We start from the raw sequence: 23,430 nt of genomic DNA, 5'->3' as shown, positions 1-23,430 counted from the left end.
GGCCTCGGAATGTTCCTGCTCTGGTAATTTATTGCTTAAAGGTAGCCATAAATTAATGATGATGAAGAGGAGGAGGAGGAAGAAAAAGAGGAAGAAGAAGAGGAGGAGAAGGAAGAAGAGGAGGAAGAAGAGAAAGAAGAAGAGGGGGAGGAGGAAGAGGAGGAGGAAGAGGAGGAAAAGAGGAAGAAGAGGAAGAGGAGGGAGAAGCAGGAGCAGGAACAGGGGCAGAGGCAGAAGAAGAAGAAGAAGAAGAAGAAGAAGAAGAAGAAGAAGGAGGAGGAGGAGGAGGAGGAGGAGGAGGAGGAGGAGGAGGAGGAGGAGGAGGAGGAGGAGGAGGAGGAGGAGCAGGAGGAGGAAGAGGAGGAGAAGGAGAAGGAGAAGGAGAAGGAGAAGGAGAAGGAGAAGGAGAAGGAGAAGGAGAAGGAGAAGGAGAAGGAGAAGGAGAAGGAGAAGGAAAGAAAAGCACTAGAGCAAACTACCAGAGTAAACTTTCCTTCTTCCTCGCCAGTGAGTGTGTGGCTAATTATTACCTATGGCACTGCACAGTTGCTATTGTTCCTGGTCACTTGCCATGCAGGTGAGACTAGAAATGTGAGTTTAGCCAGAACCTAAAATCATTCTCCAAAATGAATAAGAACTTCACAGAGTTAAGATTTAGCTCGATAACAAACAGAGCATGCGATAGCTGTCCTGAGGCCGATGGAGGCTTCTTTAGGGCCACGTTGTAACTTCTGTTATTTTTCTCACTTACATTCACTTTCCATGAGAAATACTAAAGAACGGCCCTTTAAAAACACAGACATAACTTCACCTCATCAGTCATGGCTGACTCTCCTCGTCCCCAGTCATGAATCACAGAGCCCACTGTAAACTCCCTTCCTTCCTTCCTTCTTTCCCTCCTTCCTTCCTTCCTTCCTTCCTTCAGTAGTTTTAAATTTCCCTTCATTATAATTAGGAAATAAAGATCCGGAAAGAGAGCAAAAAGGAGAACTCTAAACTGTGGCTTCTCTCCCTTCTGTTCTTCTATGATAAAAGGGCACTGCCCCATATTATCAAACTGCAGATTCCCCCTACTACTCAACTCAGCTTTTTGGGTTTTTATTGTTATTGCTGTTACTTGTAACAGGGCTGCATTGTGGAGCCTGGTCTGCTTGGTGTTCGCATTATGTAGACCAGGCTGGCCTTGATCTTGTAGAGCTCCTCTTGCCTCTACCACCTACTCACTGGGATCACAGGATATGCCACCACACCTGACTTTTAGATACTTTTCAAAAGGTGTATGTTTTAACTATGTGTATATGTGTTTGTCCATATATGAGCATGAGTCATGTACATAGGTAGCCCATGGAGGCTAAAAGAGAGAGACAGTTCCTCTGGAACTGGAATTATAGGAGGTCCTAAGCTGCCTAATGTGGGTGCTGGGAACTGAGCTGGGCTCCTGCACCAGAGTGTTACCTCCTCTTAACCACGTGCCATCTCTCCAGCCACAGGAGAGACTCCAGCTTTTTGTTCAACCATTCTCATGCTGCATACTGTTTGAATAAAATGACAAATGTGTTATATGGCATCCCAGGCTCTGCAGAATGCCTGGGCTGCACACAATCTATTTTTGCCATCCTATAAGGATCAATCTTCTTACTTCGGTCATGAGCTATCTCTTTATACAGAAACTCATCCTAGCACAAGAATTCTTTGGCCCAAGTATGGTTCACTAAATAGATACAGACAGAAATGCCCAACAGGCCAATGATCCATCTCTGAAAAGCTTAATCACTGTCACACACGAGAAAATGGCTGCAAATGTAAATGAAGGGGCCAGCTCGCCATCATCAGCTGCTTTCTCTACATCATCAAAGCGCTTACAATCTGTTCACCTCCTGTGCAGTCTGCCAAGAGCCTATTCAACTGCCCCGTTGGAGCCAATAAAAGGGATGCTGTCTAAGGCACACAGATTGTATACATATTTCTCTGTAGCCTCGATGCTAATTTTCTAAAATTCTGGTTCTATGTGTATTGGAAAAGTTATATCAGCTCAGAATGGGGGAGGGAGGTCTGCACAGAGGGGCAGGACACTGGGTTGTAAACTCTTGATTTTTGCTTGCACATTTTTATTTTATTAGGTATACCTAATCTTCTACCTCTCAGAGCTTACAACATCCTCCTTAAAGTGCAAATCAAAATACCAAGGGTTTCCTTTAGCCATAAATCAGGGATTACTCACTTGACAGTGACCCTGTTGGAGGTATCCTGGAGGTCACTCGGGTCAAAGAGTTGAGATTCTTTAAGGCCAAGCTCCTTACAGCCTCTCAAGAATAAGATGGTATTGTCCTAGAAGGAAGAAAAGGAGCCCAAGTATTAGTTTAGATTATCTTTGTAAGGCAATCCCACTTTGTTAATAGTCCACGTTGCTGTCAAGGTGCCAGCTATCATGGCTGCTAAAGGCACATCTAAATCATGTCGTGTCACCCAACACAATTGCAGTTAGGAAATGCAAGAATAAATAGACACTTCAGATTTCCCAAACCCTAGCTAGCCATTGCCAAACTCAACTTGCTCTTTAGCTTGATACATTTGTAAACAACTGCAAGTCAAAGGTTGCTACAAAGGGAGTTTAGCATCTATACTTTTAAAAGTACTGTACTGTACTTTTAATCTGAACTGTACTTTTAAAAAGCTGGGTATTTTCCATTGCTTCTAAGTCCTCCATCCATGCCTTATTGCTTAGAACTTGGTATCAGTAGATACTATATATATAATTAGAGCTGGATAGGGAATGGTTTCATTGGTACAGTGCTTGCTAAGCAAGCGTGAAGACCTGAGTTCTGATCCCTGGAACTCAAGTCAGGCATGACAGCACATGCTTGAAATCCCAGCACTAGGAAGCTGGAGGCAAAAAAAGTCCTAGTGCTTGCTGGCTCGCTTGTGTAACTGGTAAGCTCCAGGTTCAATAAGAGACCTTGTCTCAAACACTAAGATGGACAGTATGTCCATTTGAGTGAGAATGGTCTCCATAGGCTTCTATCTTTGCATGGTTAGTCCCTAGCAGTGGAGCTGTTTAGGAATGAGTAGGAGGTGTGGCTTTGTTAGAGGAAGTGTGTCACTGGGGGTGGGCTTTGAATCTTCAAAAGACTCCCACCATTCCCAGTGTGTTTTTTCTGCCTCCTGTTTGTGGGTCAAGATGTGTGGTCTCAGCTGTTTCTGCTTCCATGCCTTTGCACTGCCGTCATGGACTCTCACCTTGGAAACCATAAGCCCAATTAAACATGTCCTTTTCTAAGTTCTGTTGGCCGTGCTATTTTATAACAGCAATAGAAAAGTACACAGACACACAGCACACACTCAAAATAGGACACCGTTAAACTAGGAAACTTGAAAATAATTAGGTTTTGTAGCCTAAGGTGTTCTCTTCCTCACATTTTTCTTATGAATTGATTTAAATGAATTCTTTGCAAATTCTACATCCTTCATACATTCACTATGGGCTTTCACTGAAAATAATTTTTTGATGGAATGTTAGATAAATTAAAAGATAAAAAGAAATCTAGTCCCTCCATCTCTTTCTTGACACATTTATTCTACTACTCGCTCTCCACTGTCTGGGGAGAGGAAGGGAACAGCAGCTCAAAGGGTGAGGAAAAAGAGTAGGGTTGGCGGAGGCACAAGGTATAATGGTATGCATGAAGATACAGCGAAACTCACTACTTTGCCTGCTAAATGTAGAAGAAGCAGAAGCGGAAGAGGAAGAGGAAGCAGAAGCGGAAGAAGGGAGAGGGGAGAGGGGAGAGGGGAGAGGGGAGAGGGGAGATGGGAGAGGGGAGAGGGGAGAGGGGAGAGGGGAGAGGGGAGAGGGGAGAGGAGAGAGGGGAGAAGGAGAAGCTGTTTAGACAGGAAAATGAGAGGCAAGAAATACTTCTGAAAACTTGCAAAGACCCTCTTCAAGAGAACATTCCCTGGAAGGCATAGATTGACTTTGAACTGGGAGAGGAGCAGGATTGGCTGACAAGCACACTCATCATTACAGAGTTCTATCTGGGCTGCCCATCTGTTAGGGGTCTTAGCAATAAATGAATGGTTCTGAAAGTGAATGCAAATTGTGGGTCATCCTTTGAAGCCCCCAGGACAACTGGTCAACAGATGTATTGCTGCAAATCCCTAACGGTCCTCCTCTCGAGCAACTTCCAAAGGCACTGATTGACTCCATCAGTTTGGAAACAAAACAAAACAAAACAAAACAAAACAAAACAAAACACCAAAAACAACAAAAAACCAATAGGACAAGAAGGAGTGTTAGTTTCAGGAATCACACCAATACAAAAACCTCTGGATGCTGAAAGAAACTAAATACCTGAACTCAGTGTGGTGATTGCCAGGTTCACTCCAGGTATTCAAAGAGAATGGCAAAAATGAGATTTTTAATTACCCAAGGTGTAGGCAGGACTCTCGGGCCCCTGAGAATCTCATCTCCAGATGTACACCCTAAGTAATCTCCCCTTGAGAACAAGTGAAAACCCACAGTCCTGATAAGGTTATGGCATTAAACAATCGCCTCTAAGTTAGCTGAGAGAAAGATTATCTGATTGGCAATGATACACGTAGGGATCTTTTAAACAGAAGGAGACACAAGAGTTCCTGCTTGGCCCCGAACACAACAGCTACCAAAGCTCGAATTCTGTTAACTGCCATGAGCTTAGGATAGGCTTGAAAAATGCACAGAGTCTCAGCCCTACCAGCATCTTGATTTCAGTACTGTGATATTTTGAGCAAAAATCCCAGTATCATCCTATCTGGACATCTAATCCATAGACAATGTGAGGTAATAAATGGGTATTGCTGTGAGATGTTAGTTAATGGTAATTTTTGATGTGACACTAAAAATTTAACATGCTTGGGCCCTAAAGAGCAATTATAGATAGTTGTTGACCTTTCTATAGCCCATACTATGGGACCAACATCATTCCAAGGCTGCATTTATTACATTAATTTATTTAATTCCCATGCTCCTTATCCTTGAGTGACAGATGAGTGATCTGCAGCCTAGAACAATAATGCAATGGTTCAAAATTGCAATCAGCAAGAGACACAGGTTGCAAAACAGTGGGGTATGTCTGATGAGTCTAAGGTCAGTACCACAGGACAGCTGGAGCTGTGGGGAGTGAACTGATCTCAGAGGGTCTTACAGATGGAGCTAACAGGCTGCAGGAGTCAGTGGCTGGATGTCTGAGAGCTGAGTACCCAACTGGCAACTGGAAGAAGACAGTTGGGAGCAGGGCTAGAAGGAAGTCAACAGTATGCAGAAAAGATGGGAGACCAGTGGGGAGACAGGGCAGCCCCTTCTAAAGTGGAGACACCTTCATCCCAGTGTGGTTTCCATCTTAGATGAGGCTCTGGGCTTCTTGTGGAGGCAGGAAGTGCCACCATTCACAGGCCCTGCACCACTCTGCACATGGCCTCTTTTGGACAACTGTGCACTTGCCACAACTGATCTGATGCTGTCCCGTATCTGATGTTCCTGGGCATTCTCTTCTTTAGTCACTTTCCACGTTGTTTAAATAATTAAATTTAGTAGCTCATACCTAACTCCTGAGTTTTTATTTTCTCAACGATATATTTTTCACTACAAAATTTTGTCCTGGAATAAATAAATCAAGGGAAGGATAAAGTGGTAAGAAATACATCAAGTCCCTTTCAAAGGACCCAGATTTTTCAATGTATACTTGGACCATTCTGTTATTAAATTAATTGGCCAATTACTTTCCTTTTGTATGTTGGGATAGGGTCTTCTTCTATGACCCAATCTAGTCTTGAACTCCATATGTAGGCCACCCCAGCCTTGGTAATCCTCCTGCCTTGGCCTCCCAAGTGATGATATTACAAGCATGAGTTACCATGAGTAGCCAGGGAATGACTTTAATTACATCTTTTCTTTTAATAAAGTTACTTTGCCTTAAGATTTCAATTTTCATTTGCAAAGTAAATCATTTTGGATTCCTTTTCAATTCCTTTTTCAGCTAGTGTGTGTGTGTGTGTGTGTGTGTGTCTGTCTGTCTGTCTGTCTGTCTGTCTGTCTGTCAGTCTGTCTGTCCTCACCAGCATTTCTATTTCTCAATGTACTTGAGTTCATCAACACACCAGCCCATTTGCTTTCTTTCAGATCTCTCCCAGTCTCAGAACATGTACCTTTCCTCAAATTGGACCACCGGGCTTCTCAGAAAGCAAAACTCTGACGCCTTCTCCCTAGAAGAGAGGTTCTCGATCTGTGGGTCATGACCCCTTTGGCAAAACTCCGTCTCCCAAAACTTGTACATTACAATTCATAATAGCACAAAACAGTGAAAATAACTTTATGGTGGGGGGGGGGGTCACCACAACATGAAAAACTGTCAGGAAGGTTGACAACAGATGTACTAGGACTTGGGGGGTTGCCACTGTAGTGGGAGAGCTAGTCAGAGAGGCATGGTGAATGAGAGTTCTTAATTGGTGCATTTACATAAATGATTGTTAGAAAAGCACGGAGAGATAATTAAAGGGATCACTAGCCCTAGCATTCATTACATAAAAGTTGCTAGAGTCTGTCTGAAAACTGGGAAAGTACTTCGTCAACTTGACACTCGAAACACACCCGTGAATTCTTCTAACACTGGCTTCGACTTTCAAATTTTAATTACTCAAGTCAAGAGAGCAGGTTCCAGATCAGTGACTGCTTTAGCAAGGAGAAGACTGGTCTGGTGGGTTTCCTGAGGCATGCGTAACGTGGATGGCACATTTGTAGCCTCTGTAGCTGAGCATTTACCCCAGCTGCTCCTGCTCTAAGCAGCGGGACATATCCTTTACCATCCAAATAACCCTATGAATTGGGCACTACTGTCTCCATTTCCCAGATGAGCAGTGGAGGAGGCACAGAGCACCTATGCATCACACAGAGTCAACCAGCTAGGACCAGGGCCCAGCTAACTCAGCACAAACATGGAAATGGGGTCTCTCCAGAGGAACAAACTCTAAGCCCCTGAGTAGCAATTCTTTTTCCACCTCTCTGGTTTCTAGTTGTTTATGCCTATTCATCCATCCTGAAATCCCCTTTCCTTTCCATCTCTCCCTCTTTCCCTCCATACCTCCCTCCTCCTCTCCATTTTTCTCTTTCCTGCTTTGCCTCTCACCAGAACACAAGTATGTTTCTCCATCCTCCCTCCCTCCCTCCCTCCCTCCCTCCCTCCCTCCCTCCCTCCCTCCCTCTCTCCCTCCCTCCCTCCATCCCTCTCTCCCTTCCTTCCTTTTCCCTTCATCTGTCCTTCCCTTTCTTCCCCCTCTCTCTGTCCTGTCTCCTTCTGTCTCTCTCCCATTCTTTTTTGGCTCTGAAACTCTTGAAGACACCACTGGCTCCGAGGCAGCCATGTCCAAAATAAGGCATACCCCTGCTTTTTGAGTCCACATCTCAGAGGAGTAAACATACTCTTTACTGGAGAAGGCAACTGCAAACAAGGCAATGACTAGTACAGATGCCAGCTGGGCTCCAATGAGCATCCGAGTGACTTTTGGCTTGAAGAGAGTGCCTCTCAGGAAAGTAAGAAAGTGAGCCGGCAATCTCTACAGATCATCAGTGACCACAATAAAGGACAGGCCTCTGACCAGCACGCAGTCCCCTAGGACTGTGGCATCCTGGATCTCAAGCACAAACAAGAAGGTGTTCTCTCGATGCAAGTTCCCAGATGCACACATGCTCCCTGGAACACAGCGCACTATTCAGCACACGGCCTGCAAACATACAAGCTCTGTATGGCAGCCAGCAGGAACAACTTGGGCTGGAAGATTTAAATAACTGCAGGTCTGTTTCCAACTCCTTGCTGTAACCTAATGATGCTGGAGAAGAGCCAAGCCCCAGTCAGACACAAAGCCAGAAGGAAGAGCCACCCAGCCAAGAACTAACAGAGGCCAGCCACAGGAGCAGGCAGGAAGGACCATGTTCTTAATTACACAGGAGGCATCCCGTCCTTTCTCATCCGCCTCTCCTACACACTGAGATGTCTCCACGTTACAGTTTCAAGTAAAGGCCACATCTTAGAAGCTCAAGTTCAGAACGAAACCACATAACTGTCTCGATCCCATAGGAGAAATGAGAGACACAGTTTACTACAATGACTTTTATATGTAAGTCTCACTTACACAGAGCTAATGATTCCACCAAGACTTGGTAATCTTTGGGGTTGTTTTTTAGGGACTTGAAAAAATTCATTGTTATGAAAAAACTCTGGTAAGCAAAGATATATGCTTCCCCCAAATCGTACATGAGCCTTAATTGAATTTCAGACTCTAGAAGGAAAATCAAATAAGGCTATGCAGTGAAATTTAATTAGTGAGTGCATGCCTTATTTTTAAGTATACATTGGGGTTGTTTAGGGTGTATTATTAAGGTTTCCTATAACACCACTTCTAAGTGGCTCAAATAAAATTGCATGTGTACGTCTGTGTGCACGCATTTATTTTCACATGTAAAAGAGGAAGGTCACGAGGGCATAAAACAGGAATGGAGAGGAGGGATGGGTGGGGAGACCATGAATGTTTTTCTGTGTTTAGAGAGAGGAATAATTTAAATAGCAAATTATTAAGAATTGGTGAGTATAGATGGGGTCAGAAAACGCTTTTTGTAAAGGGTCAGATGGTAAATTTCCTTGGCCTTGTGGGTCATATGGTAGACTCTTAAGAGCTAATTCAGTACTGTTGTTGTAACTGGGAAGTCCACACGTGAAAGCACATGTCTGTCTTCCAATACATGACACTTACACAGGCAGACTCTGGGCTGGATTTGGCCTACAAGTGATATTTAGCTCACCATGTCCCAGTTGAAGAATATTCAGTTATCCACTTAATATTCTAACATGTTTTCTTGGAGTTTTTTAAAACTAGGAGATAATGTGGGGAAAGCTTTCAGGTTTATAAAAGTAGATTCAGTCAAGAAAGGTCGGGACTCTGTTGACAGAATCAACTTTGCAAAATTTGATGGAGAGAGGCTGTTACCTCTGAGTGGATGACTGAAAAGCCACGGGAGCACAACCAGGTGCTACTGACAGAATAACTCTGACAGACTGTAAAGGACATAAGAGTCTCAGTTAAGAGAGACTTCCCCAAAGAGCCCACTTTCACCAGGCTAGTATTAACACATGGCTTTGAGCCACTGTTTATATAACTACCATGCAGTCACTTCTTGGTTAGGCCTCGGAGTGCTCCCATCCCACTGATGTGTGAGCCTGTCCAGTGGCTGGAAATGTTTTCCAGGGCGCTACTGGAGACCCGGCCTTACACCTTCCTGGTAACTCTTGTTCTGAAGATTTTAGAGCTCTATCCCTTCTCTTCCCTCTCTAAGATGGCCCAGCTCAGGATAACCCCAAATCCCAAAGTGTAGTTGTCTGTTGCAGGTAATATACATTCATTTAAATATTTAAATGTAATGTGCTAAGTAGCTTTCTAGATATTTTTAATGGTGAATAAAACAAAATATTCCTTAATCTTCATGATCCCTTACATATTTAGATTTTTTTCAAAATCCATATAAAGAGGGGAAAGCTAGCAGAGAGGGTAAAGGCTCTTGCTGCCAGGCGTGATGACCTTGGCCTGACTTGATTCCAGGGACCTGTGTAGTGGAAGGGGAGATCAGACTCCTACAAGTTCTCTTATCTATACGTACAACCGATCAATCAATCAATCAAACAGAAACTTTAAAACCATATATATATATATATATATACATATATATATATATATATATATATATATATATAGAGAGAGAGAGAGAGAGAGAGAGAGAGAGAGAGGTCTTGTATCAAATTAGCCATGGTGAGGGAACATAGACTAAAGCACATGGCATGATGGCTTTGGTGTCTTCAGTTAAAACCACAGCCTCATTTGCATTCTGGCTGTATTCTTGGTTAGACTTCTCAACCTTTCTGATCTTCCCATCTCTAATCTGTAAGGTGGGCGATGCTATCAGCCTTGCAGATGTGGACATCATAATTACAGGAAACATACATTAAGCAGCAGAGCCCAACTGTCTGGCATCTTCCAGTCAGTCATTACAGTAGCCCCCCCCCCCCCTTATCTTCAGGTTTGCCCTCCAAGGTTTCAATTATTCCCGTAGGCAGCTATGGTCTAGAAGTATAAAAAAATCCAGAAGTAAATCATTCATACGTCTTGCTTTGCATGCTGTTCTAGATAATGTGATAAAGTGTTATGCCATGCCAATCCGTTCTGCCCAACATGCGAGTCATCCCTTTGTCCAGTGTCCTCTCTGCAGCCATCTTGGTTGTCAGATCAGTTGGAGAGCCACCACAAGTTTAAGTAATCCTCATCTTAATTAACGATTGCCCTTAAAGCACAAGCATAACAGCACTGACAATTTCATTATAGTTTATTACCATAATCGCTTACTATTAGTTGTTATTAACATCTTACTATTTTATATACTAAACTTACCATTGGTATACATGTGCCTAGTGACATTTGCATCACTATGAGAGGATGCCTAATAGACAAAGTAAAGGAGGAGAGATTTACTCCTGGTTTCAGAGATCTCAACACATGAGGGTAGAGAAGCCATGGGGTTCCTGATGGCAGGAGTATGAGTTGGAAGCTCTTGGCATTAGAGTGGTCCAGGAAGCAGACAATCAATGGCAGGCCCATACCTTTCAAAGTCCTGCCTCTTACTACCGACCTACACATCATAGAGGTACCCTTCAAAGGGTCCACAGCCTCATGAAACAGCACCACCATTTAAGCTCAAAGCATAAGCTTGTGGAAGACAGTTCAGATTCAACCAGGATTCCATGTGTTGGGTCAAGGGTTAGCTAGCAATGGACAGGGTTTGGTATCACCTGAGGTTTCAAGCATCCTCTGGGGGTCTTAGACTGTATTCCCTGCAGAGAAGTGAGGTCTCTGTAAAGAGAAGGCATTATTAGGACATTTTCGTCCACTCGAGTCAAGGAAAGACTGGAAAGATGGAATGAGAAACAGTTTATGGGTCTAAGAAAAGAGGCACTGTGTATAGCCTACACACGAGAGATTTAAAAAAAATTAAAGTCCTGCTGCTGTTATGTGCTCATGGTTAGTCATCAACTTGACTTATGTAGGCAGCCTCGAACTTAGGAGCAGGCTAATGTATGCAAAGGTCATATGCAAGGTGGTGGTTGCCTGTATGTAAGTCGTCGCTTATAATTATTATACAGAAATAAATTCTTGAGCCGTCTTTCCTGATTCAGTCTAGAAAAGCCTACTCAAGCCAAAATGTATGTATTGGGCTATTAATTACATGATGGAGCAAAACCATGCAGTGGGAAGACGCACACACAAATGTCCAGTGTTCATTGTTGCTGCTGACAACAGTTGGATTACAGATCCCATCGGTCTCCGTCCAAGGAAGAGGCTTGCTTTGCCCTTGGCAATGCTTCAGGATGGAGGGGCTAGCAGGGTACTCAACTTAGTCCCTGGGGCACAGTCCACAGCCTCATCCGCACCCCCTGCTGCTCTCTTCCTTGCTCAGAAGGCAAACAAGAAACTTGCTCGTCACTTCCCTGAGCTGTAGGAAGCTTCCTCTGTCTCCTTGAGCCACCATAAGGGGCAAGTGGTTTCCTGGTCATGACTCAGGCACCCAGCCATTAGTGGACCCCTTTCAGTGGGGCAGACCCACTTTCCTTAGTTTCATCTTGTACTCAAATAGAAAAAAATCAACATGGTTTGCAGTTCAGGGAAAATGCAAGTGGCACACACTGAGGCTTCCGACAAACTCATTATGGCCAGGTTTTTAAAATGCAATGCATAAAAGCACATCTCTGTGACTTTCAGTTTCTGTAAGATGGAAACTACAGAATGTAAACTGCGATTGCCTGCGGTGGATTTATCATTTGAATATAATGTCTATAAAACATGCTTGCTGTAGAACCTTAAAAAGCAATAGGATAGATCGAAAAGATTTGGAAGTATATCAGAGAAGACCAGATCTTGTTGGAAAATCAACAACCAAGATTAATGTGACTTTTCTACTCTACTTATAAAAGCCTTTTTAAAATGTCCAGGGTTTTTTTGTTGTTAGATTTCCTACCTCTGAAGCAAACTCCACTCAACAGAAACACAATTAAAAAGTTCAAAACGTAAGGAATATATTACCAAAACATCTCCAGGAACTTATCCCATAATTAATAGAACACGGGGGGTTTCCTGCATCTGCTGTGTTCTCAGTTACTACCCAGTCGGCACAGGATCCAGTCTAACTCCTGGGATTGGCTGGGGTCCAACAACAACCAACACTCGCTAGACTGTCGATGCATTTTATTTGCCAGGAACACTTAATGAGGATACCAGTCCTTCCACCGAGAGGAAAGCACAACCCGTCACACCTGGGAGATTTTAGGGAATTGAACCAGAAAGGTGGCATCTGGATGGCTTGATGAAGTAAAAGGAAGAAAAGAAAAACCTTGGATGGGAGATGAGCAAAGGCATGGTAGGGTTCAGAAGAAAGAATGGAGGTGGGGAGGGAGGAAAGTATGAGTTTGAAGACTGATGGAGACGTGAAGGCACCCCTGAGAATCCCTAGGTGGTGGTGGGGTCTAAGCTAGCTCATGTGGTATCTTGGAGCCCAACCAGCTGTTTATCTTAGGCAAATATGTAGGGTTCAGTGGGAGACACTCATTGGTCAGGAAGAAGGTACACCAAAGAGCCTCTTCAAAGACCTTGGGGAGAAGTAACTCAGAAGCAAAGAGAAGAGAAAAGATGACTCGTCCAAGAACCAGTGATGCAATGGGAGAGATCATAAATGATGCCAACCTTGTAGCCACTGAAATCATCTGAAGGAGCAGGAGGAGGCTGATGTAAACTGGAACTGGGTTTGACTCAAAACACCTCTCCTCAAAGAGCCACCTCTCCCTGGGGAGAGATCTATTTGGTCTGAGAGTCAACTGTGAGGCACTGAAAAATACAGAGGCTAAGGGACCAACTGCACATGTGCACAGGAAGGGTGCGGGGGGGTGATCAGCTAAATGCTCTCCAAGTGTCTCTGTAGGTTGGCTTTATTGCTTTTATTCTGGACTAACTTCCTGACATCAGTCATTTGATTTTTACCCCATTGTTCCTTGAAATTCTAAAAAAAAAAAAAAAAAAAAAAATTAGTGACGCCCTTCTAATCAGAAAATCTATTCATTGACATGATTCAACAGTTTTTATCCAATTCATCGAAATAAACATCACATGGATGTCATTTATTGGGTTATTGATGTGTGCCAAACATTTCCATTCCAAATGCATTATGTTTTTTTCTTATGTAACAGCACACAATAGCCATGGCATGGTGTTTCTCTCCCGACTCTTTTTGTTTGTACTTTTTGTTTTGTTTGTTTGTTTGTTTGAGACAGGGTTTCTCTGTAGCCCTGACTGTTCTGGAACTCACTCTGTAGACCAGGCTGGCCTCGAACTCAGAAATTCGCCTGCCTCTGCCTCCCGAGTGCTGGGATTAAAGGCATGTGCCACCACTGCCCAGACTCTCCCAACTCTTATGACTATGCAAAGCACACATTCTTATTGAGTGCTTCCCGTGTATCAGGTATTGTTCTAGGAAGCATTTAGGCTCAGATGGGGGAGAGAATAGTGCTCAGGCCATGGCAAGATTCTACCAGTCATGTCCAAGGCCCAGTGAGGACTAGCGAGGCCAGTTCCATCTGCACCGAGTTTCCAAGTTGTCATTATTCAACCCTGCCACAGGGATTCTGACTCATATCCTCTTCCTTCACACCAGCTCTCCCTACTCCTGGGCATCTCGTTCTTTCTCTTTCAAAAGGCTTCCTTTTTTCTCCCCCCTCTGCCCATTTCCCTCTCCCCATGTTGACTTCCTTAGGTATCCAGTTCAACTCCATTGCCTGGCTCCAATATTCCAACACAGAACAAAGAGCAGAGAAAAGAAACAGTACACGCTGAAACAAACAGGCTTGTTGGCTAAACCAGCCCTCTCTTGTCTGTACTAGAAGAGGAACCAGTCACGTGTCTACATAAAGGGCTGTTGGCTAATACAATACTCCTGGCCCCTCATCCTCCTCCCCTGAGTCGTTTCAAGAGAAGAAATGGGGCACACACCCAACTCAGCTAGTTTGGAATATCCTTTCTATGGCAGACAGCCTGTCTGTTAGGACATGTGTGTTCTGTTTGTCTCTACCATGTGGTAGGGGCCTCTCTGTGGGGGATGCCTGTGGATGTCCAGCTGTGGCAGGAATGGATGGCTGGATTTGTTTAACTCAAGAGGATCAGCAAACCCGCTTGGCGGTGGCTCCAAATCTATGTGCTCCGGTGTGCTTTCTTGGGCAGTGGTGCTGATATTCTGCTCTCTGTCTGACTCCTGTGCTTAGATCTCACTTTGGGGGTGAGAGGAGCTTTGGTTATTGACAGCTGCCAGCCCCTAGCATACAGCTCTCAATGCTACTGGACATAACCGTGCTGTTCTGGATCCTGAGAAGCTACGAATACATGAGCACCCACTGGGGTGGACCCATTAGACACAATTGGTAACCCTAGGCATCTGGTCAGCTCCCTGCCTCTCTGCTCTTCATCTCTCTGGCATCTTCTCTCACACAGATGACATTTTCCTCACCCCAACTCACCTTAGGTTCTGCATCTAAAAAACATTTTTATTTTTTATTTTTTAAAAGTAATGGGATATCCTAAGGCATTTTGAAACAATCTGTTAATACTCCTTTCAACAATAGGAGCAAGATGCACACCTTGGCTGGGGTGAGGGTTAAAGAGCCAGAGGTGAAGTCATATTAATGTTCATTTAGTTTTACCCGTGTACATTCAAATAAACTCATTGCCTATTTTCTGTGTGAAACGTAACATCTGAGGTGCCCTGAGCAGTACGGTTCATCATAAGGGCTGGATTCTTATTTGCCAACGAGAGAAGCCCAGAAGAAAATAGGTACCTGGGGCTTACAGAGTCGAGCACACCTGAGCACGGGGCCACTAATCCAACTGCAGAACACAAGCAACAGGAGTCCCTTGGTCGAATGGCTGTGATATGGGCAGGAAGCAGGCATACAGGGACCCTTTGAAGCAGCCGGAAACCAGGGCTTTGTGATCTGAGGACCTGTACTTCATCTCTCATCTGCCTACTCTGCCTGCTGGCTTGTTGACACTCACTGCAGTTCCCAACTGAAGTTGTTGGTTACTCTACAAGGAGGCCCACTGTTTTGTTTTGTTTTGTTTTGTTTTGTTTTGTTTTGTTTTGTTTTGTTTTGTTTTGTTTTGTTGTGTTGTGTTGTGTTGTGTTGTGTTTTGTTTCTCACTTGAATTCGAAGATGGGAAAAGATCCCTATAGGCTTGCACAGAGTAAAATTCTCTCCCACAATGGCTAAAGAGATTGGGCAAACAAGATCCTAGGTCCTTTCAGTAGATGAAGAGAAGTAGGCGAGGCACTGTTTCCAACAGAAGAATGACCCTTCAGCCGAGAACCCGGCCCGGGGAAACTAAGCTTCATGGCAGAGTGGGGTCAGAACTGGACTTTCTTCTCCCCAAGTTCTGTCCTTAGGGAACAGAATGTCTGATTATTACTACCACTGCAAACATATCCAGCAAAGCTAATCAAACTTAGGGTTTCTAAAAAACATATTAAAGTCTACCTGCTAAGCCATACCGCTGCCTCGGTTTCTCGAAGTTAACATTATAAAAGACATAGAATGAAACAATAAAAACATCGGTGATTGACTAAGTCTCTTGTCTTCTCAAGCACGATTCCTCCTCACTCGGCCATCGAAGCCCAATTCTTCAGAGGGTATTTAGGATCTAGAGTGCCCAATCCTAAAGACTCCGTGGCCTTTGGCACTTTGATTTGCTTTGCCGTTTGGGATTCCTGGCCGGGCCATGCATTCAAGTCTACCTGACAGCCAATCGATCAGCACCACAGTGCTCTTGGAAGTGGGAGTTCAGACAATCAAGAAAACTGTCTAGATGGCACGGAATTAGCCCTCTGAAAAAGCACTGACAATTTCTTATACTTTTGGTTGTGTGCCTAGCCTTTGACAGCTAAGCCATCTCTCCAGCCCTGGTTTTAGTTAATTTAAAAAAAACTACTTAAATTAACCCAAAACTCAACATAAGCATTAAGATCTTCCATTAGCAAATTGTTTCCCAATATATTCCATTAACTGTGCTTTGGGAATTGAATAAAAAATATTTTCATGTACATTTGGATCAAATGCTTAAGTCATCCATTACACTCTATTAAATGACCGGCATGGATCTGACTTGTCACGTGTGACCGGGAACACTGGTTGGTAGAATGTGGTGCACAGACTACTATGGGTTGGCCAGTGCTTCGTGAAGAAATGAACTGAGAATGGGGAAAAAGTCCCAAGAAACGTTTGAAGACAATTTGGCACTGTAATGGAATCTTAACTGTGGGGTCAACAGACTTAACACACTGAACAGAGAACAAACACATCAGTGTGGGCATCTTCCAAATATACAAGTCCTATATCAGTGGTACTAAGTAGCCAATGTGAGTAGAAACAAGCATCCACTGAATAAGCAACTAAAGTAAAAAGCAAATTGAATACAATAAAATACTCATTAGAACGGAGTTGTTCAAACATTTTTAATAAAGTGCTGGCTAAGAATGCTCTGTACATTGAGGGTGGGGCTGTAAAATGGTGTAGATGTTATGGAAAACAACCCAGCGGTTCCTTCAAAAATTGAATGCAGGATTGCGACATGACCCAATAGCTTCACGTCTGAGCATATACACAAAGGAATGGAAAGGATGGAACCAAAGGGCCACGTGAATGGCAATGTTTATATTTCCAATAGCCAAAAAGTAGGTGCAATTCAAATGCCTACTAGCAGACAAAAGGCTGTAAAGAATGTGTGTGCACACACAAGGGATGCTATTGACTCTTGAAAAGGAGTGACATTGTGCACACTACACGAATGGGCATTAAGCCAAATGGAATAAGCCAGACACAAAAGGACAGAAGCTATATGGTTTTGCTTCTATGAAGTACCTAGAGTGGTCACATTCAGAAGGATGGAGGGTAGAACAGACATTATCAGGGTCGGAGAGGGACTGGAGTAATCGAAAGTGACTGCTTAATGGGAACAGAGTTTTCATCTATGCTAATGCTGAAAATATTGCTAACCATTAAATGTCTGCATTGCCCATAACTTGCGTATCTAACCATATCCTCAGTGGGTATTTGGAGGAGGAACCTTTGGGAGGTGACGAGGGCACACCTACATGAGTAGGTTTTCCTATCCCTACACCCTCTATCATGTGAGGTCACAGGCAGAAGCAATCCATCAATGAACATGGGGGGCAGGTTCTTACCATACACAGAATCTACTGGTGCCTTAATGTGAGACTTCTCAGCCTCCAAAATCATCTTCTCTTGTTCATAAGCTAGCCAGTTTATAGTGTTTTTTTTTTTTTATAGCAGCTTGGTGAGCTAGATAAATGATAGTGGCCTCAAGTGTCACTCAACTGTATATCTAAAATGTCGGTTTGTATTATGTATTTTAATACAGAAGGAAGTAAAGGGAAGAGAAGAGGAGGGAAGGGAAGGGAAGGGAAGGGAAGGGAAGGGAAGGGAAGGGAAGGGAAGGGAAAAGAGGCCACCACCAGTACCAAATTTGATTTGTCACATGGAGTACATGATCTGGGAAAGTGTGGACCAAGTCAAGCAGGAAAAGATGGTATTCAGTATTCCCCAGCTGAAGGTCACGGTGCTTTGAATCACCATTGTGAGCCATCCTTTGTATGTATGACATATGTATGTGTGTATGATGTATGTATGTACTATGTATGCCTTCTGAGCTTATGTGTATTGAATTCATGAAGGTGCCTGAGAAGGTCAAAGGGTGCAAGATCCCCTGAGATTTGAATTAGAAATGGTTGTGAGCAACCACGAGGGTACTGAAAACTGAACCTGGGTCCTCTGCAAGAGAACCCAGTGCCTTTCATCACTGAGCCATCTCTTCTGACCCCAAGGCACAGTTTTAAAGAAACCCTTGCAGCTCAGCACTTCCTGCACCTAGAGAACCCCAGAGTCCTTTATTTCCACCATCTACCCCCCTATTCATGAAATGTGGCTTCAGAAGCTGAAATGGTGTTGAGACTGTCACATGACCTCAAAACAGAGTGGTAGCACTATGACTCTGCTGTGACCATACACTCCTCTCAATCCCTCCACCAGGAATGCCAAGCCCAAGGCACGCAAGGCTCACAGGACTCCAACAGCTCGGGGTCTGATTCATTTCTGCCTCAAGAGGAATAAAGCATTTCACACCCGCTCCCCAGACAACGTTAACGCTGACCCCAGGAACAGAATCCTTCACGGTCAGGGTCAGGCATGTGGATGACATTAGAAAAAGAAACAAGAAGGAGGCACACTGACAGACTCAAATGTGGTCAATCCTTTTGCACTTGGGGGGTCACAACCTCTCCACTGAGAAGGCCGAAGGTCAGTAAGAAAGGAAATGCCACTGGGTGAAAGCCACAGACAACCTTTACACTGACCGACAGAGAGTGGGGCCTGGAGTAACTTAGCACTGAAGATAGTCAGCTGGAGAAAATGGCTCACTCCAAACGCTCTGCTAATTTCTAAATGTCTGTAAGAAAGAGAAAGGAGAAGGAACTCAGGGGGAGAAAGGAAATAGGTGGAAATACGGCCACCATGCCACTCCATCTGTTCTTGCATATCTATCCGTCTGTGGCTCAACTGAAACTGGGGCACTTTTACTACACTAACTTATAAAAAATAATTCAAAAGGGGGTGTGGAGAAGACTTTCTACAAATAACACATAAGGTCCCAACTCTATAATCATGCAGGAGTGGGAGACACAACACAACAACACATCTTTATATATATATATATATATATACATATATATATATACACACACACATATATACACACACACACACACATATATATACACATATGTGTGTGTGTCTGTGTGTGTCTGTGTGTGCGCGCGTGCACACGCGCACGCATGCACCCATGGATACTATAATGTTTGGTCTAATTTGTACAATAAATAGACTGGGAAAGTTATCTCTTTTTGATAGCACCTAGCATATTCTTGGCATCTAACTGAAGTTAACATATTGCATATGCTGTTGTTCACGTTCACATACATGAGACAAAGGTCACCAGAGACAAGGATGAAGAAAGCAAGATAAACAAAGGAATGTAGAGCTACTACTGTGGGTACAAAATTCCCTCTTCTAAGCACATAGGCTCCTGAATGAGCATCCATGGGTACCTAAGGACAGAAGCATTAAGGCCCATAAAGTATTTGGAGCTTTTCAATCTCTTCCACACTGAATTCTAGCAAGTTAGCCCTAAGTACTTTTCAGATTAAAAGAAAAGATCATGCAGACCATGTCATTCCAAAGCTCTGCTCTTTATCACGTACAGCATTGTCTCTTAATGGGTATGTTTTGCCTGCAGTGCATAAAGACATAGATATCACAAGCTTCAATATGAAGCTCCAACCAAGCATGCCAGGAGGTCATCAATAATGTTTAGATAGGTACCCCCAAATGCCATGTACATGTAATCTCTAAGGAAGATATTATAAAAGTCCTGCTCAAATGTCTCCTGGCATGGTGATGTCCACATGCCTATCTATGATCACACTCCATTGGCACCACATATCCCATGGTCATAAAAGCAGCATGTGTGCACATTCTAAGTTACGGTAGGCCTATGAGTTATCATGTGTAGAGTCATACTCGGGCTATTTAGGGACTAGCTCTATGACTGACAGACCACAGGTGTTGGGGACATTTTAAAAATTCAGTTGGAATAGTTAAAATGACATGCTTGTGTCGACCCTATTTCCAATGGCCAAGATGCAGAAGCAGCTGTGCCCTTCAGTGAATGAAGAGACACAAAGAAAATGTTTATCCCTATAAAGGGAGGGAAATCCTGTCCTTTGTGAAAATGTGGATGAAGCCCAGAACATTCCTCCATAGGAAGAAAGGCAGAAATATGAAGACAGATAGGATCTGATCTCACTTATTTATGGAATCTTAACTCATCAAATGCAAATAAATTTAGAATATAATGGGGAAGAACAGTTTTGTACTGTCTCCTATGTTTTTTTAATTGGGCTTTCATGGGGATTATTTAAATTACTGGTGTCTCCAAAGAACTCACTTTCGGATAAAGAACTATCAGATATTTTGTTCACTGTTCTATTTCTTTTAAGTCTCAGCTTTTAGCTCTATTAATTCACTCTTATCAATCTTTAAGGTTTCTTTTGCTCTTCTTTACTTACAAAGTGGAGGTTGCTCTATTCACTTTCTTTTTTGGGAAATTTTCTCCTTGGTTGCAACTAGGGAACATCTACATAGGCAATGACTGTAATTGTTTGGGCTTTTCAATGTCCACCTCAGTCCCCACCCCCCCAAAAATGCCAAGAAGGATAATTTGTTCATGAATTAATCTGTAGGCCGTAAGCTAGGCTTGTTTCTCAAATAGCTCGTAACTCAACCCATTTATACTATTCTATGTCTGCCACGTGGCTGCTTATCTCTCCTCAGTTTCATAATCCAACTTCCCTGCATTTTGGTGGCGAGTCTCCCATGCCTAACTCTTTCCTGGAGTTCCTATCTCTTCCCGGAAGTCCCACGTTCTACTTCCTGCCTTTGCAATAGGCCATCAGCTTTTAAATAAACCAATCAGAAGATGAGGGAGTGTTTACGAGATATGATGCAGCCATATGAATAACAATAACAAAGTCAGTTCCACACTCAACTCTCTGCCAGCACAGAAACTAGCATTTGACTAATACAATCTTTACACAGTGCACAATATTATCCCAACAAATGTCTACACCCTCATTTTAAAGATCCAATGAAAAAGTAAAGTTTAATTCCACCAAACTCAAGAGTGAATGTATTGGGCTTACTTTCAGATCTTGAGTGAGGGTTGCTGCTGATAGGAGCATGGGCAAGCCTAAGGCAGCCACAAAAAGAGGTCTGCACAGCAAGGACAACAGATTCCCTATGGCTGCATGTATGGAGCCACCTTCCCCTAGTTCTCCCCCACCTAATACAATCTAGTCCTTCCCTGAGATCATGGGGCCATGAGCAATTAGGGCAGAATTGCAAACAACTGGTTGGGAGTCCTGGCTGGGCACACAGGGGAGGGTCTCATGACCACTCCCCTCCACCTCCTTCTATGAAGGAATGTCAACAGTCAACAAGCCCAGCTGCAGTGATCTTTTAGGCAGGCACAGCTGAACTCAGGAAGATGGCAGCTGTTTGGCTTGGAGGACCGTGCTCTATAAGACCTTCACTCTAACAAGGAAAAAAAGTCCTCTGAGAGCATTGCTCACCGTGCTTAGAAAGGTTTTTATTATTGCCTTTATTTGTGTATGTTAAGCGTGCACAGGGTGGGTGTGTGTGTGTGTGTGTGTGTGTGTGTGTGTGTGTGTGTGTGTGTGCGCGCACTCTAGTGAAAACGCATTTGGGAGGTCAGAGGTCAACTTGGAATGTCCACTTTCCCCTCTGCTGTGTTGGTCTCAGGGTTTGAATCCAGGTCACCAAGCTTGGTGACAAGTACTTTTGTCTGCTGAGCAGTCTCACCCACCCTGCTTAGGAGTTTTGATGACAAATATGCTCATTTTAATTTCGTTCCTGATAAGTTTCACTTCCTCTTGGAATTCCTCTTGGAAGCTCTTTTGAATCTCAGGCGATCAGTAAGTGTGCTTCCCAATTTGCTAGTAGCTAAAGCTTTTTCCATTGCTTCTCTTAATTTTGATCCCCACTGCGTCCTAACCAGAGCATTGCCTTTTGGGCCACTCCCTTTTTCTCTGTCCTTTATTGAATTTCTTTGCCATCAAGCACAAGATCAGTGGGAAGAAGTTGCTGGTACGGACATTTAACAATCTATTTTTATGTTTCTATTTACATAGTTGGACACTGCTAGGAAACTCATTCTCTTTATGGTTTTCCATTAGCCACCTGGTAAGATGTGACAAGAAAAAGCAAGAGATGTGTGATATAAACATCCCATTACCTTCTTTCAGAGGTTTGGGTCTCAGCATAATCTGGAGTATAAAGTGTAGATCACAGCTAGACTATCTGATGAGAGCCTGCTTCCAAAGTCACAAGAACGTAAAACGTGCTTCCTACTCCACTGTAACCTGTGCAAGATTAGCTGATCCACTTACTCTCTCTGGTCCTATGACGTGCCCTGCCCCAAAGACCCAGGTAGCTACTAAGATAGAAAGCACCTCCTATCTGCAGTCCCTGCATGCAACAGGAAAAGTCTTTGAATGGAGACTGGCTATGGTCAGGCCTCCTTGGACCACACAGTATGGAGGAAAGGACACTGTAAGGCAGGCATCTGACACACTCGAGAGAATCCTAAGGAAAGGCAGTCATCCCAGATCAAGTGTCTTTTGAAGCCGTTAAGTGTTTAAAATCCTTTAAAGCATGCTGAAGTGTACGGCGCGGGGAGGGGACAGACAGAAGGCAATTTTGCTCTTCTACTCACCACTGTAGAGAATAATTTGGAAACTGAAGACTGACAGAAAAGGACATCAAAGGAATGTGACTTGTTTGATGTTTAGACGTCCATATATGATGCAGATCACTGCTGTATTAACGGTGGCTGCCTGTAAGCCAGATGGACTGGGGGAGTGTCTCAGACAGCTAGCTCGGTGCCACTGAAAGTCAGGGCAGGGTAAACCCATCTTAACACACCACCTCATGCTTAAAGATACATCTCCCTGTTAGGGTTCAATAATTCAGGAAGTTGTAAATAATTTTAGGAGCTTTCATGGCTTAGTCAACATCATGTAAGAACTGGAAGTAGTGATCGACCCAACTAAATGTGGTGGCTGGTAAGATGCTTATAGAACAGCAAGCGGGGCGGGTGATTGGTCCTGATGCTCAGACGGAGTTGGATTTAGCTCGACAGCTGGCCTGAAGCCTAATAAAATCATTTCTGGCTTGGTATTTCTAAAATTGACCTTTAATCCAGATATCTAACAAGCAAAAACAATAAAAAAAAGCAAGACAAAACATAGTACACTTTCCTCCTTCTAGAACATTCTCCTAAAATTCTGGTCTCCCTGAAACATCGCTTGTATTCCTTTTTGTTATCTTTATTCAAAAGACACAAACACCTGATACATATGCAGGAGGAGAAACTTAACGTGATCCAATCTCTTTCACTGTACAGGAAAACCAGGAATGAAAATAATCCAATCTATCGGGCTAGCCAGGATGAATAAGATTTCATGTTGCTGGGGACGGCATGGAAAAGCTGACAGCTTTAATCCCGCTAAGAGGAGAAGGGAATAATTCTATGTTATCTTTCAGAGGTGCAATTAAAAAGTAAGAGTAAAAGCCGGAGTCTTGTGCATTTCGTGGACTTAGTGATTCACCTTTTAGTAAT

General features: G+C 43.5%; 1 protein-coding gene across 2 annotated transcripts in view; it reads right to left on the bottom strand.

Moving 5' to 3' along the window:
* The window catches only part of Limch1 (LIM and calponin homology domains 1), a 311,271-nt gene that overhangs the window by 101,163 nt on the left and 186,678 nt on the right, over positions 1-23,430 (bottom strand). For both annotated transcript variants that reach the window (NM_001001980.3, NM_001368863.1), the window contains exon 4: positions 2,222-2,328. In NM_001001980.3, coding sequence (NP_001001980.2) covers positions 2,222-2,328 — 107 coding nt within the window. The remainder of the gene's footprint in view (positions 1-2,221; positions 2,329-23,430) is intronic.

The sequence above is a fragment of the Mus musculus genome, chromosome 5, assembly GCF_000001635.26.
Source record: "Mus musculus strain C57BL/6J chromosome 5, GRCm38.p6 C57BL/6J".
NCBI lineage: Eukaryota > Metazoa > Chordata > Mammalia > Rodentia > Muridae > Mus > Mus musculus.
The sequence above is the reverse complement of the archived record's forward strand: the minus strand, read 5'-3'. Positions and strand labels throughout refer to the sequence as shown.